Source organism: Convolutriloba macropyga, chromosome 5 (assembly GCF_964194025.1).
Source record: "Convolutriloba macropyga chromosome 5, txConMacr16.3, whole genome shotgun sequence".
Taxonomy (NCBI): domain Eukaryota; kingdom Metazoa; phylum Xenacoelomorpha; order Acoela; family Convolutidae; genus Convolutriloba; species Convolutriloba macropyga.
This window is the reverse complement of record NC_134472.1, coordinates 25521289-25535008: the sequence shown is the minus strand read 5'-3', so window position 1 is coordinate 25535008 and position 13720 is coordinate 25521289. Positions and strand designations below refer to the sequence as shown.

At 32.5% G+C, this 13720-nt stretch overlaps 1 protein-coding gene across 7 annotated transcripts in view; it reads right to left on the bottom strand.

Moving 5' to 3' along the window:
- LOC142339900 (uncharacterized) overlaps positions 1–13720 on the bottom strand; it is an 82422-nt gene that overhangs the window by 26970 nt on the left and 41732 nt on the right. For all 7 annotated transcript variants that reach the window (XR_012759040.1, XR_012759041.1, XM_075390253.1 and 4 more), the window contains one exon: positions 10603–10820. Coding sequence is in view for 5 of the 7 variants with exons in the window: in XM_075390253.1 (XP_075246368.1) it covers positions 10603–10820 (218 nt within the window). In the remaining 2 variants the exon portion in view is untranslated. The remainder of the gene's footprint in view (positions 1–10602; positions 10821–13720) is intronic.

Here is a 13720-nt window from a genome sequence, read left to right as displayed (position 1 = left end):
ATGAAACGACCGGCTTAAAACTCTAACTCTCGTAATAACATGTACCCTAAAAACAGCCTAAAAATTATTGAAAATTGATTTTGAGAGGCGAGTACAGCAAGGAGGCTCGTTAATGTGCTTATCTAAATTTTTGACTTAACTGTCTTTTGACTCACAATTTTGACAAAAAGATAATCATAAATAGATGTTTGAGTAAAAAAAAAATCGTTACACAACCAAACTAATAATTGAACTAAATAATGTCATGCCTCATTACAACGAGATTGCATTGAAAAGGCCAGGATAAAAACAACAACAAAAAAAGCAAAAACAAAATTTTCACGGCGAAAACTCAAAATCTAAATTTAAAAGCAACTAGCAACAACGTCAAATTACAATCAGACAAAATTCTAAAGACACAAATTTAATTTTTCCTGACTACTTAGCAGATGGGATTTTTCTTCAATGAGTCTAGGTAACAAGTTGACAAAAAGAAGAAATAATGAGGTGAAATTCAAAAATCAATCAACATTTTTTAAAACAAATAATTTCAAGTCTTAAAGATCATTAGCTCTTAATGAAATGATTCGTAATAAAATTGCTAAAAAATCGTAATGGAACCAATAATATCTGTCTTTGGTTAGACTAAGCCATGGGAACGGACTTTAGATGCAGAAAAACTCAAAAAATTACGAACAACAAATTGCAAACACTGCGAAAACACAAATTAGTGAAGCCATTAAAATCATTAGCTTTTATCTGAAAATTAGGTGTTTTTATTTCTTTTTCCATTCATACTAAATCAGCTAAAAAAACCGAATGAACAAAAAGTTCAATTGAGCCACATTTAAAAATCATTGGGATCTCTTAATACGCGATAGTGATAAAGGTGGAGAAAAAGAAACACCAATACACCACTCACATAAATTTTTATGAAAACGCATATTGTCCGCATAACCAAAACATAAGTTACGTCACAGTATCAAATAATCATGAATAATGTCATAGTACCATGTTAATTTTTAAAATACGGGGAATGGTATGGGACCTATCAATGATGAGAATAAGTTACAAGTTGACCAAAACGACAAAAAACCGAAAAAATTGAGAAATCCTTCAAAATGCGTAATAATATAAACTTTAAGACTATTCCCTATATACTGACTGCTTCAGGTAACATTATTCAATCAATCTTCAATTACAACCTAATGAGACCGGTCGGCATTTTACGGCTACCTAAATAATAAAAAACAGGCTAAAACAGCAAATTCAGAAAAAAAATTGAGCAAAAAGTGTGGAAGCCATGTAAATATGAACGTTTAAGCATAAAAAATTTTGTACTTTAATTTCTTTTAATAGCATTGTAATTCGTTTTTAAGAATTTGACTCCAATAAACATGAACAAATACATTAAAACAACGAAATTTATTGAAGAAACCCATAATATCAAGGCCATTAAAATCAATAGCTTTCAACGGAAGCTAATAAATATGCTAAGTTATGCCTCAATAACACAACGTGAGCGTTTGTCATTCAAAATTTATCATTAAGACAGTACAAAAGGTCATTGACTATGAAAATACCAACAAAAACAAACAAACAAACCAATTCCAAAAAGTAAATAGAAAAGTGCGAAAATAAATTGTCGAAGCCGTTTAAACCGTAAGTTTTTTTCTGATAGATTTATGTAGGATTTATTGGACGTCCTCTGTAAGTCAATGCAACTAAAAATATGAGGATAACGTGTTAAGATGCCAAAAGGAACCATTATTACAAAAAAATCTAAAAATTGAACAAAAAAAATTATTAAAACTCGTGCATCGAAATCATAACACCAATAGTTAGAACATGAAACCGCTAACTAGATTCATTTTGGTTGAACTAAAAAATTTGGTTTGGTCATTACTTTGACTGACTTACAGTTCTAGAGAAAAATTTTATTATCGGTTAATAAAAAAAAGCATCTCGAAAAAGCATTTTTAAAGTCTCAACAAATATTAAATTCAATAGCTTTCAACGAAAGTCAATGAGTACGCCCAGCTGTCTCTCAATTGGCGAAAAAAGATATTTCATATGCATATGTAATCAATAAGACATAAGAATAACTATTGGCTATGGAAACAACAATAAATGCAGGCAAAAACAAAAAAAAATCAGTGGAAAAATGTCCGAAGATAGTGTCGAAGCCATTTAAGCCAGAAGGCTTTCTCTGAAAACTTTATCCATTATCCATTGAACATCTCCTCTAAATTATTGGGAGATATAAAGGTCAGGATAACGTGATAACATTTCAAGAGGGATCAATGGTACGAAAAGATCCAAAAAAATTTTTTTTAAAATTTTGAAATCATGTGGCAATGAAGTCAGATAACAAATAGTTAGAAGATGAAAACACTAACCTGATTAATTTATATTGCAGTAGAAAATAAGTGAGTCCTGTTATTACTGAAACTGACTTACTATTCACGAAAAGAAGTTTATGATCGGCTAATTTTCAAAAATTTTCTCTAAAAATCATTTTTTAAGTCTTAACTGCCATGAAATTCAATAAAACATGAGCAATTCCTTGGAAACTACTTTGTTCATTGGTTTTTATTAGACTGTAAATCCAGTTTGTCATTAATGGACCCTCGGTTTGAAAAGTGACTGGTCTCTAGATGACTTTAAAAAAGAAAAAATTTGAAAAGTTTTCTAAAAAAAAGCTCTTCAATAGATTTCGAATTTTTTTGATAGTAATTTTACCTGTAAGACCAGAACTAGATTTTTTATCGCCTTTCGTGTTCTAGGAATTCAAATTGGACTCTTTTTGTGGCGTGAATTATTAGTTTTATTCAATATTTTTTATAAAAATTTTCTTAATTTGAAGAAAAATTACACTAAAAATGAACAAAATCCTGGTCGGAACAATAATAATCAAGGGACCGTAATTGATTCCAGTAGGCAAACTTAAACAAAATCCATTTAGCTGGAAACCGGGATAGCTTGACAAGAAACAGGCAAAAACAAGGTAAAACTTGCCAAGATAATGAGATGGGACTTGCTATGAAAACATTAAGGTATGTACGAACTTGCAAAATCTTTCAATGGGTATCAAGAAACAGGATCCTGGCAAGATAACCAAGAAAAATTAACCATGGCACGACAAAAGATAACAAGCTGTAAGAAATTGGAAAGCAGTTTCAGAAAGATTTAGCACAAAATCATAAGATTCAGCAAGAACTATAAATATTTATAAGGAATTGTCCAAAAATTTTGAAAAATTCCGCACACGTTAGTTTAATATCAAATAATTGAGCCTAATTTTTCCATTAAAATTAAACGCTAAATGGATGCAAGCTCAGTATGTACATAGTACATTTCCTAAACGGAACCTCCACCAAGAACGACCCAATTAAATTTCATAAAAAATTGAAGAAAAACACCTATCAGATTGTCGGAAAAAAGACGATGTTGACCTCCTTGACCACCGTTGAGATCAAAACAGTTAAAAAAATTAAATAAAAACTTCAAAAAGTCTAATGTTTTTTTTTCGGATACTTAATATTTCGCTTAATGGACATATGAAATAAAACCCCCCTTGCACACTTCTTTTTTAAACATAGTAATGTGGTAAGATGCTGTATAACAGCGCACAAACATTAATTGGCGTATAAAAACAGTTTAAGTGCTTGAAAGTGTTCTTATTTCTCCTGCAGTTTCATTATATTTAAAGAACGCTAAATTGGAGAACGAGAAAATTAATACTAAAATCATTTAGCAAAACATTTCAAGGAACTTGGACAACTTTATGCTTGAAATCTTTTTAATTATTGGTTAATACCATTTCTCCGTTCTGCCTTTTGATTTTGAAGTTAGTCGAGTAAACTTGCAGAGAATTAGGAAAACAAAGATGGACTAAACATGAATTAAAATCCAAAGCCTTAAATATACTAAGGATCTGATCATCAGCTGTTTTTCAGCAAGATCCACCTACATAACTAAGCAGTGCATATGATTCTATATATCCAACAAGGAGGCTCGGTAATGTGCGTACGCACATAATGTTCCGACCCCGCTCATCCACATTCTTGACTAAATTTGCTACCAATTGATGAAGAGATAGAAAACTTTCAAAACCATACAAATCGTTCAATAAACAGCCAATGAAATACGGAAATACGACGCAATGCAAAAGGGCCGATGGAAAATATTGATAAGAGGATTACTAGGAAGGACCAAAAATAAAAATCAAATAACAAACATTATTTACGACCAGAACTATAATAAAATCTTTGATAAAATATAATAACCAAATCTAAAACAAAAAAAATCATAACAAAATTAATCTTGAATCAGATAAAAATAAAAAAATAAAAAAACTTAAACTATACTTCATTAGAAGAAATATGGGACTGGTTATCAGGTCGACAAAAAGAGCAAATAGGTGCGAAGTTCAAAAATACTTTTCCGTTTTTGAAAAAAATTAATTTCAGTTATTAATGTCAATAGATTTTAACTGAAACCACTAAAATGTTAATTTATATCTACATAGGAAGCAATTGAGACATCATTATCCAATGTTTGATTGCGCCATATTTCAAAGCCAATGGGATCAACAGTTATTGTTTTAATTTAAAAAGAAACCAAAATTCCTTTGAAAGGTACAAATGTATAAAAATCTAACATTTTATGAAATCTCGTAGTAACAGTAGTAATAAAAGCTGGGAAACAAGTGTTTGAAAATAAATACGTTATATGTTTTAGCTCACTTTAAGTGGGTTGTGACTTATGTTGACTGAGACTGCGCTACAAATCGAACAAAAAACTTTAAAAAAGACGAAGCTCAAAAACCCGAACTTATTTTTGAAAACTAATATTTTCAAAAATCAAAACAGACTTAGGATTACAACAAAAAATTAATTAATCTTAAACACCTCAGGAAGCCCTTTGGGCCTGTCAAAAATGAGACTAAGTCACCAGCCCACAAAAAAACAAATTCACAAAGAAATCAAAACTAAAAACAATTTTACGACATGACACTGTTCATGGCACTCTAATTATAAGATGTTCCCTGCAAGAACTGTAAAGCATCATTTTCCTTTCATCTAAACATCCATGAGTTTTTCTCATAAAATGAGTACTTAGACATGACAACGAAAACCCCAAAAATTGAACAGTAGAGAAATCTCCAAAATTTGTTATGAAAATAAACTGTCGAAGCAATCGGTCACAACGTATAAACAAGCGCAAAAAATTGTTTGAATTAACAAAAGTAATTGAGACTTCTGATGATTGAGATACATAATGACAAAAATAAAAGGAAAAAGGAGACAGGTGAAAAAAATCTTTGAATTCAATTTGAAATCATTCTTTTTTTTGTTTAATTTAATTTGAAAGTCATTAAATCAAACCGCTACAAACTAAAATCTTTTACTAGGTTGAGTTATTTGTCTTAGGGAAGCAATTAAGATCTATCGTTATCGAGTATATGGCGTACAACAACGAAAATAAAGACAAATTTAGGCAAAATCAAAAAACCACAAAGTTTTGCGAGATAATTGTTTATCAGCCAAAAAAGCATAAAATTTTCAACAAAAACAATTAACATATCAAGATACGCCTATGCCAACGTTTTGCAATTTCCATACGATGCCTTTTTTTAACAGGACTTGTCAATATTGTGATAATTTGACAAGGACACAAAATGAACTCATAAAAATTGCAATTATGACATACAATAAAAGAAAAATTGAAAATGCATAGTACCAAAATAAAGAAACCTTTAGTTGAATATAAAACTGTTACCGAAATTAATTTAAAAATCTTGGATTCTGCCTGTTTTCACTGAGACTGCCTCGGAAGTTGAGAGAAAAAAGAAAAAAGTGGCAAAGTTCAAAAATCATTGAGATTTTCTCAAAAAAATATATATTCAAATTCATAACAGAAATTAGAAATTAACTGGAAAAATTGTGTAGGTTCTTTTATACAATCTAATAATTAACTGGATGTTTGATTGGGCACACTAAGTTACTGAACTACGAAAATCATAAGAAATGAAGACAAAACGCAAGAAGTCCATACAAATTTTACGAAAACAATTGGTCAGAGCCATGAAAACCTTGAGCTTAATTCTAAAACCAAAATACAATCTCGTTGGGTCTCGTTTATTTTAAACAGTGTCTGTCATTAATAGCCCTGATTCGATTTTCTTGTCCCTAATTTACGTAAAAAAAACATTTACATAGCGGAAATTTTTCGAAAAAAAGGTCGCGCCCCTTAAAAATCTAAAAAAAATTTATCATATGGATCCATGGTGAGATGAAGATCAACCCAGATTTTGCTGCGCGTCAGGAAAAACACTTACTTGTTCAATTCATCGGTTTTGAACCAAAATTTTCCAATATATCAAAAACAAATAATGAATTTTGTATAATTATTGAGTTTATATTTCCAAAAACTGGCAAAATTATAGTTCCAGAAGTTCTTAAAGCGAGTGAGAGTACATTGAGCTCTCTTTCTGAGATCACGAGGGATTCGTACGCAGTTTTTAGGTGTCTACGTCCAGCAAATTAAAAGGAAGACTAACATAGAAAAACTGAAAAACTACAAAAGCAGAAATATTCAGAAAAAAATTGCTCTGCCCAATTAAAACCTAGTTTTTTTACTGTAATGATTTATGGTGAGATCAACCTTATGGTGCACGTCTACGAAGAAAACAATTAATTGTTGAAATGGTTGCGAAATAGACTAATTCTATACAAAATTTTTCAGTTTGTCAAAAAAAATGCGTTTTGTATAATTATCGATTTAAAATTTGCAAAAGATGGCAAAATTGTAATTTCAGAAGTTTCCTAAAGCCAACGACGGGAGTACAACCAGCTCTTTTTTGAGCTGAAGACGAATATGAGTGTAGTTTAAAGGTGTCTACTTAAACCAAATTTAAAGCAAGTGGTCTAAAAAGCCATTTTTCGACGAAAAATGTCTGAATTTTGAAAATTTTGGCATAACTTCTAGCCAAAGAACTCGGATCCAACAGTTCATCAACCCTCCTCTGTCTTTGGAGATCAAATGAATAACAATGCAGTTAACAATTTTAACATGTTTAAGCAAAATTGACGAAAATTTTGTCAGAATTGACGAAAATTTGGCAAAAAGGTGAATAAAAACGGGTGAATTACGTCTAATATTCACAAAATTTTAAACCTCGATAACTCCCTATGAAAAACGAAAATTAAAAAAATCTTTTTAATTCCATATTCTACGCCGGACGAGCTTTCTGATGATACCAGTCTCAACTCTCTACGATGAATATATCGATCGGCGAAAATTGACTGAACAGAAAAAAAACCCATTTGAGTATATAGTTCCTCCCTCCTCAGAGAGGGGTCGGAACAAAAATAGACAAAAAACAATCAACATCAAAGACATTTTAAAAGTTCGTTTTCAAAAACTAATTTTACAGCATTTTATATAGAGTTGACACTGCGCGTCCGTAGAGTTAGTGCCCACTGAATAACGCTGATGGAAATGAATAAAAGACATTGACAAATGCGCAGAAACTGCATTTTAGCTAAAGCAATTTTTTTTGAAAATTAGGGGCCTTAAAGTAAGAAAAAACACCAAACTACGTACTATACTTCTTTATCACGGCATAAAATACATTTTTCAACAAATTGTCAATAAAAATCACAGCTAAAAAAAGAATCTGATAAATTGACAACAATTAAGTTACAAAAAAGTCAATGAGAACAGTTGATTTCAAGACTAAGCAATAAGATCACAAGAAAAACTACGAAAACAGGCTTGACACAAAGTTCCAAGAAATTCCTTGAAAAGGAATAATTTCAAGTCATAAAAATAAATGCTGTGAACTGAAAACTATTATCAAATTCATTCATGATTAAATGGTAGCGATATAAAACAACGGGACTGATTTATATGCAAGCATTGCAAAAAAAGTGTGCTAAACTCATAACATCGCTATAAATTCAAGAGAACAATTTTAGTCAAATGATGGGCGTAGGGTTGAGGGATTGACGAGTGAAGGAGAGTGGACGCGTTTAGTACTAAAGGATAATGAGTGCGCGGGGGAATGAGGGGGGAATTGACAGAGGGGTCAAAATCTTTAGATAAAGAACAGCATTTCACATCATTAAACTGTCTCTTCAAAACAGTTTTGGTTAATTGCATAGTTAGAGGCTAGCAAGGCTCTATGAGAGCTGCTCAGCCACTTAATACTCTCCGAAATTTCTCTGTTCATCCCGTTTTTGAAAATAAGATGTCAAAAGGGTCAGACGAAAAATCAGTCAAGCAAAAAATCGTATCAAAAGAACACAGGTATAATCAGTGTCTACTTTAGTCCACTTCGTTTGAGAGCATTTAAAAACGCTAACTGTGAAAGCCCATCAGATGTTGCCTCAATAGTAATCGATGAGAATTTCCATTAATGAGACTAAGTTAATATAAAACAGGACTTCTAAACTTTGCAAGATCCAGAGAAACACTGATATTTTTCCGGGAAAAAACGTAAAAAAAACGTAAAAAAAATTTTTCCGGGAAAAAACGTAAAAAAAACGTAAAAAAAGCTAAACTCTCTTCAAACGAGTTGAAACTATTACATAGCTTCTTTCAGGCGTCATTAGAGAGCCAATGCGACCTGTCATTGACGAGGTTAAGAGAGAGTACAACAAAAAGAACTACAGAATCGGGCAAAAGAAAAAATCACTGATATTTTTTGGTTGGTGATAGATTTGATTTGTTTTTGGCGTCTAGAGACGGTGACTTTAAAATTTTGTAATTCATATAAATGAGAAAAAATTGGGCTTTGAAATTATATTATATGGCTAATTTCCGAAAAATCGAGTTTACCTACGATTTTCCGGGACTTTTTCACGACTCTGTTTATTGTTCACAAGAGCAATTAAGTCTTTGAAATGGGCCCTAACTACTTACAAATAAAGTTCGGGCAATAAAGTTATAGGTTAATAACATGTTCAAAATAGTGGAAAAACTTTACTCTTATCCGCGAACAATCGTGACATAATTTAAGTTCTTTCCACAATATAAAACATAGCCGACAGATTGCCCGAAAATAGCCGCGATAGATGCTTGTGCCCTACCATGAATTGAAACAACTAAAGAAATAAGATTGACAGATCAACTACCAGCATTTTAAAAGACCTTTAGATTTTTTGGGTTAAATTCGGACTGTCATTATTATGAGAAACATTTGCTCTACAACGAAAAAGCCCTAATGGAGTTTTATTTTCAAAATTAATGTTCGATATTAAAACTCAAGGGTCTATTTCTCAGGAATTAGGGCATATAAGTTTAACACTACTTAGATGCACACTACTGACCTTTAATTAGTAAATGTTCATAAAACTTAAAGTTCCACAATAAATGAGTTCAGAAATCATTTTCTTGAGTGAGGTAAGCCACGCAATTGATCTAAAACCAGAAATGACGTCAAGAACACAAATTTTCACTTCAAAGCAGTAGAAGTCACTGAAGTTATTGAAGACAAAACAAAAATATGTAAGACGAAGTAAAAAAAACATAGCAAAACAAGTCCTGACGTACAATTCAAAGAATTTTCATTGACTACACAAAATTTTAGACCTAGAACGGACTATGAGTGATTTGAGAAAACCATTTCTAAAAACATCAGATAGAAAAAATTTTAAAAAATCAGAAAATCAATGTTAAAATGTCGCATTGAAAAAAAAAACAAACCAATAGCCATAAATTGAAATTTGAATCAAATAAAAAACTAGGCCTAGAATGAACGATGAATGGATTGGGAAAACCATTTAGAAAAAATTCCAGTCCAAAAAATCGAAAAGGAGTAAAAATTAAAGTCAATTTGCCGAATTTTTGTTCCAACACCGTTTTCTCACTCTATTTTAATATTACAGCAAAAAATTTTCACGCCGCAAAACCACTCGCTTTTTCGCTCCACTTCCTGTTCCAGCGTGACCAAAATCATTACTCCAATTTGAATTCAAAAATTATAAAAATTTGTGAACAGATCTTAAAAAAAGACAGCGCCCCAATACAATTCAAGTTCTTTGAATTGTAAAAAAGATTAGGAGCGCAATAATAGCCGCCTGGAATTGCTGACGCGCCTATTAATAACCACTTTTCATTGTCAAAAGTGGTAGTATTTGAATCCTGAAAAATGGGGACACATTTTGGTCACTTGATTTCATAAAAAAATTTTTTTTGAAACTTTCTCGACATTGGCCACCTAATGTTCTATTTTATCTGCAAATTTTTGATATCAGTTAATTTTATGCCATTGATTCCTGGCGAGAGTTTTTGCTTTATACTTTTAGATTTCTTGTTGCACAGTTGGCCGCATTGAACAGATTTTGCTTTCAATGCAGCCCAACGAAAGAAAATGACGAATAACGGTTTCCCTCATCTTTACACATTTGCAATATAACAATTAAATGTAACTAACTAACTACTGGAATGGCTAAATTCTGATTAGACTGGGCAAACCATTATTTGCGCTTAAATTTACACTAGTTTGTCCAAGTATGCCTATCAGGACCAGGAATTTGGTTTTAAGATGGAGAGGAGGGTTCCTGATTACAGGTCTCTAGGAGAAAAGAAAAAGATTTTAGTCTTTTACTTAACCTGTTCTGAAATCTCCATCACCTGCCACAAACGTCTTGTTGTAACTGAAGTGGTACCAGGACATTCCTGTGCTGTCATCGAACACTCGTGTTACTTTTGGCTCCATTCTGTAGGTTGTACTACCCCCTCTGTTTGTACCCAAATTACCTCCTGAGCATTTACAGTCACTCATTCGGCAACAAGGAGGGGCCGCTTCTGTCACTGATGAGTTGTTCGTCCTAAATTATTCAATACTTGGTTAGCTGGAAATTAGAAAATGCTTTGAATGCAAAGAAAATTTAATAACCAAATGAAATGTTGAGCAAATTGCATTTAAAACCACGTCGGGAAACTCAGAACAGTTATGTTTACCCAGTTTGAGGCCTCAGACAGAAACTCGCTTTGTCCAGACTCAGATGAACTCACGGCGGGGGTATCGTGCGTTCAAATTTACATAGTCCGGAAACACGGAATAACGCACGAACTAAAGTCTGGACATAGGTTTTTTCCGTCTGGGATCTTCCGTACATAGACATTTTTCGTCTGGGACGGTCTGGGTCTTGTCATATCGACTTTCCGTCTGGGACCTCAACCTGGGTATTCTTTTCCAAATTGCAAAACATAGTCGTCATAGCATTTATGGTAAATCATGTCATTTGGGGGTAGGGTTGGAAGGGCTGGACGAGGTGGGTTAATATAGCCAGCTGAAGGAGGATGGAATGGAGGAGTGGGGTGGGGGGGGGGGGGGGGGGGGGTGGGACTGCCCTTCACTCTAAGAAATTTTTCTTAAAGAACAGACTCAGTCAATCGCATAATTAGAGTCTAGTAGGGACGTAAGGCTATGAAAGAGTTGCTCGGCCACGTAACGCTTATTTGTTCGAGGCGCTACCTGCTTATTTGTTTTTCGAGGACGAAAAGTCAAATAGGTCAGATGAAAAAACCGTCTGGCGGAAATTTGCAGAAAAAAGACCATATGACTAAGATAATTGCTAGAGACTTTGTTTGATAGCAATTTAAAAAAATAATCTCACGGGAACAAAAAAAGACAATCCTGGAAGCCAAATTTTGTTCAAACGTCGTTCTATCATTCTACGTAAGAATTCGAGTAACTTAAAACTTCACGGCGTAAGTTTGCCATCTTCATTGCTCTACTTCTTTTGTTTGTAGACGTCACGAAAATAATCACTCAAGCATTTAGAACGAACCCGACACAGAACCCAAAAAAGTAAGAACAGAAGTCAAAATGCCGTACGTAAGAAAATAATCGCAATTCAGAGAGCAAGTTTTTGTTCTTCTTATCACTTCAGCTCAAAGTTAGAGTAAAAAAAAAATTGGCCAAAAATTTATCTTTTTTTTCGCGCCACATTCCTTTTTTGCGTGACCAAAATCACAACTCAAATTTGAATTCCAAAATCGTTAACATCGCAAAGATATGTTAAAAAAACAGAGCTGAATGGTTCTGAAGATGACTAGAACAGTCCTTTCTATCAAGAAAACTACATTCTGAGTGAACTATTACCTAAAAAACCACCCAAAAACTGAGAAAACTTAAGTCAGAAAATCAAAAAAATAACCCCTACAGCCACTTACTAAAGAGCTTACTAAAGCTTTGTAGTTCTCAAGCAAAAACATAACCAACTAACTTCGGGCGAATTGCTCTCAAACGACCGGCGAGCGGTTGGCTTCGTCAGTAGCTAGCCACGGTTTATTGAAACTGGCGCTAGCTTGATTCGACTTTTCAATTTTTAGTTTTCTAGCTTTGTTAAACAAATCAAATAGAAAACTGATATTTGCAAAATATTGCAAAATTTAAAATAAAAGCTTCCAGATTTCGCAGTGAAAATGTTAAAAACTAATTTTTATCTCCTGAGTTATGTCAAGTAACCCATCTGCAAGACTTGAAAAACTTCGTTGGCCAGTAATGATAGTTAAACTCAGAAAAGGACAAAAACACTCAAAATTTTGAAAACAATAGCAAATTTTAACAAAACCTTGCAAAAATTCAAGACTTAAAAATCTTCAAAACCATTTAATTGTCTCAAGATACTATCCACTATCACTATTTCAAGCTTTAATTAGTTTTCCTGGCTCAAAAACATCCATAAACTTGGAACATGATAATAATTTTTCGAAAATTTAAAAAAAAATAAATTTAATCAAAAAAGTGCTAAAACTGGAGTCATTAAAATATTGATAACAAATCCATGAGTCTAGAAAAAATGCGACAGTTTTACATGAAGCCTTGGAGGAGGTCCCTAGGACCCTGGTGCCGGAAAAAATGATAAAAATGCAAAAAGATTCAAAAAAATTGAAAAAATTGCAAATAGTTTTAAAAATTGCTGACATTAAAATCTTGAAAAACCTTCCATTACATTTGGAAGCTATGCAGTAACCTCAGCTCAAACTCTAGAGGAGGTTATGTGCCTGTTGATGTTGTAGAAACCCAGAAAATGGCGAAAAATTAGAAGTTGCAAAAAAACTGCTAAAATTTGTGATAAAAGTTGTACCTAATCCATGGCCAACAAACATTTTTCAGTAACTCATTATCAAACCCTAACGCAGATTTTGTTTCATGCTGAAAAACTTGAATACATGAAAATAATGACAAATAAACTGTCAATAGCGATAATAAACTGACAATATATGCTAAAAAAAATTAAAAATTGCAATGTTTGTCAAGAAAAATGCCAAATTTCGTGGTGTTAATTCTCGAAAAAGAATTCATTAAATTTAGAATTTATACAGTACCTACTTTTGAATGCTAGAGTAGGTTTCTCGAGTCTTGAAAAACCTAAAAACCAACAAAAACATGACAAAAATGCAAGTTTTACAAAAAAAAATGATAAAATTTGTCAAATTAAAATATTGAAAGCTATTCCATGGCAAACAAAATTGTTTCAGTATCTTATTATCAAACCCTTGAGGACATTTTCTGAACTATGCGTCCAGAGAGAAGTGGATAATAAAATTTACATGTCAAAAATTGGAAAAAATTGCACGTTTTGTCAAAAAAAGTCTAAAATTCGTGATGTTAAAATGCTGAAACCATTCCACTACCACTAGAAACAATGCAGTAACCTAATATAAAACCCTAGAGGAGGTTTCTTGACACCTATTGGTGTGTTTCTGATGGGGAGGG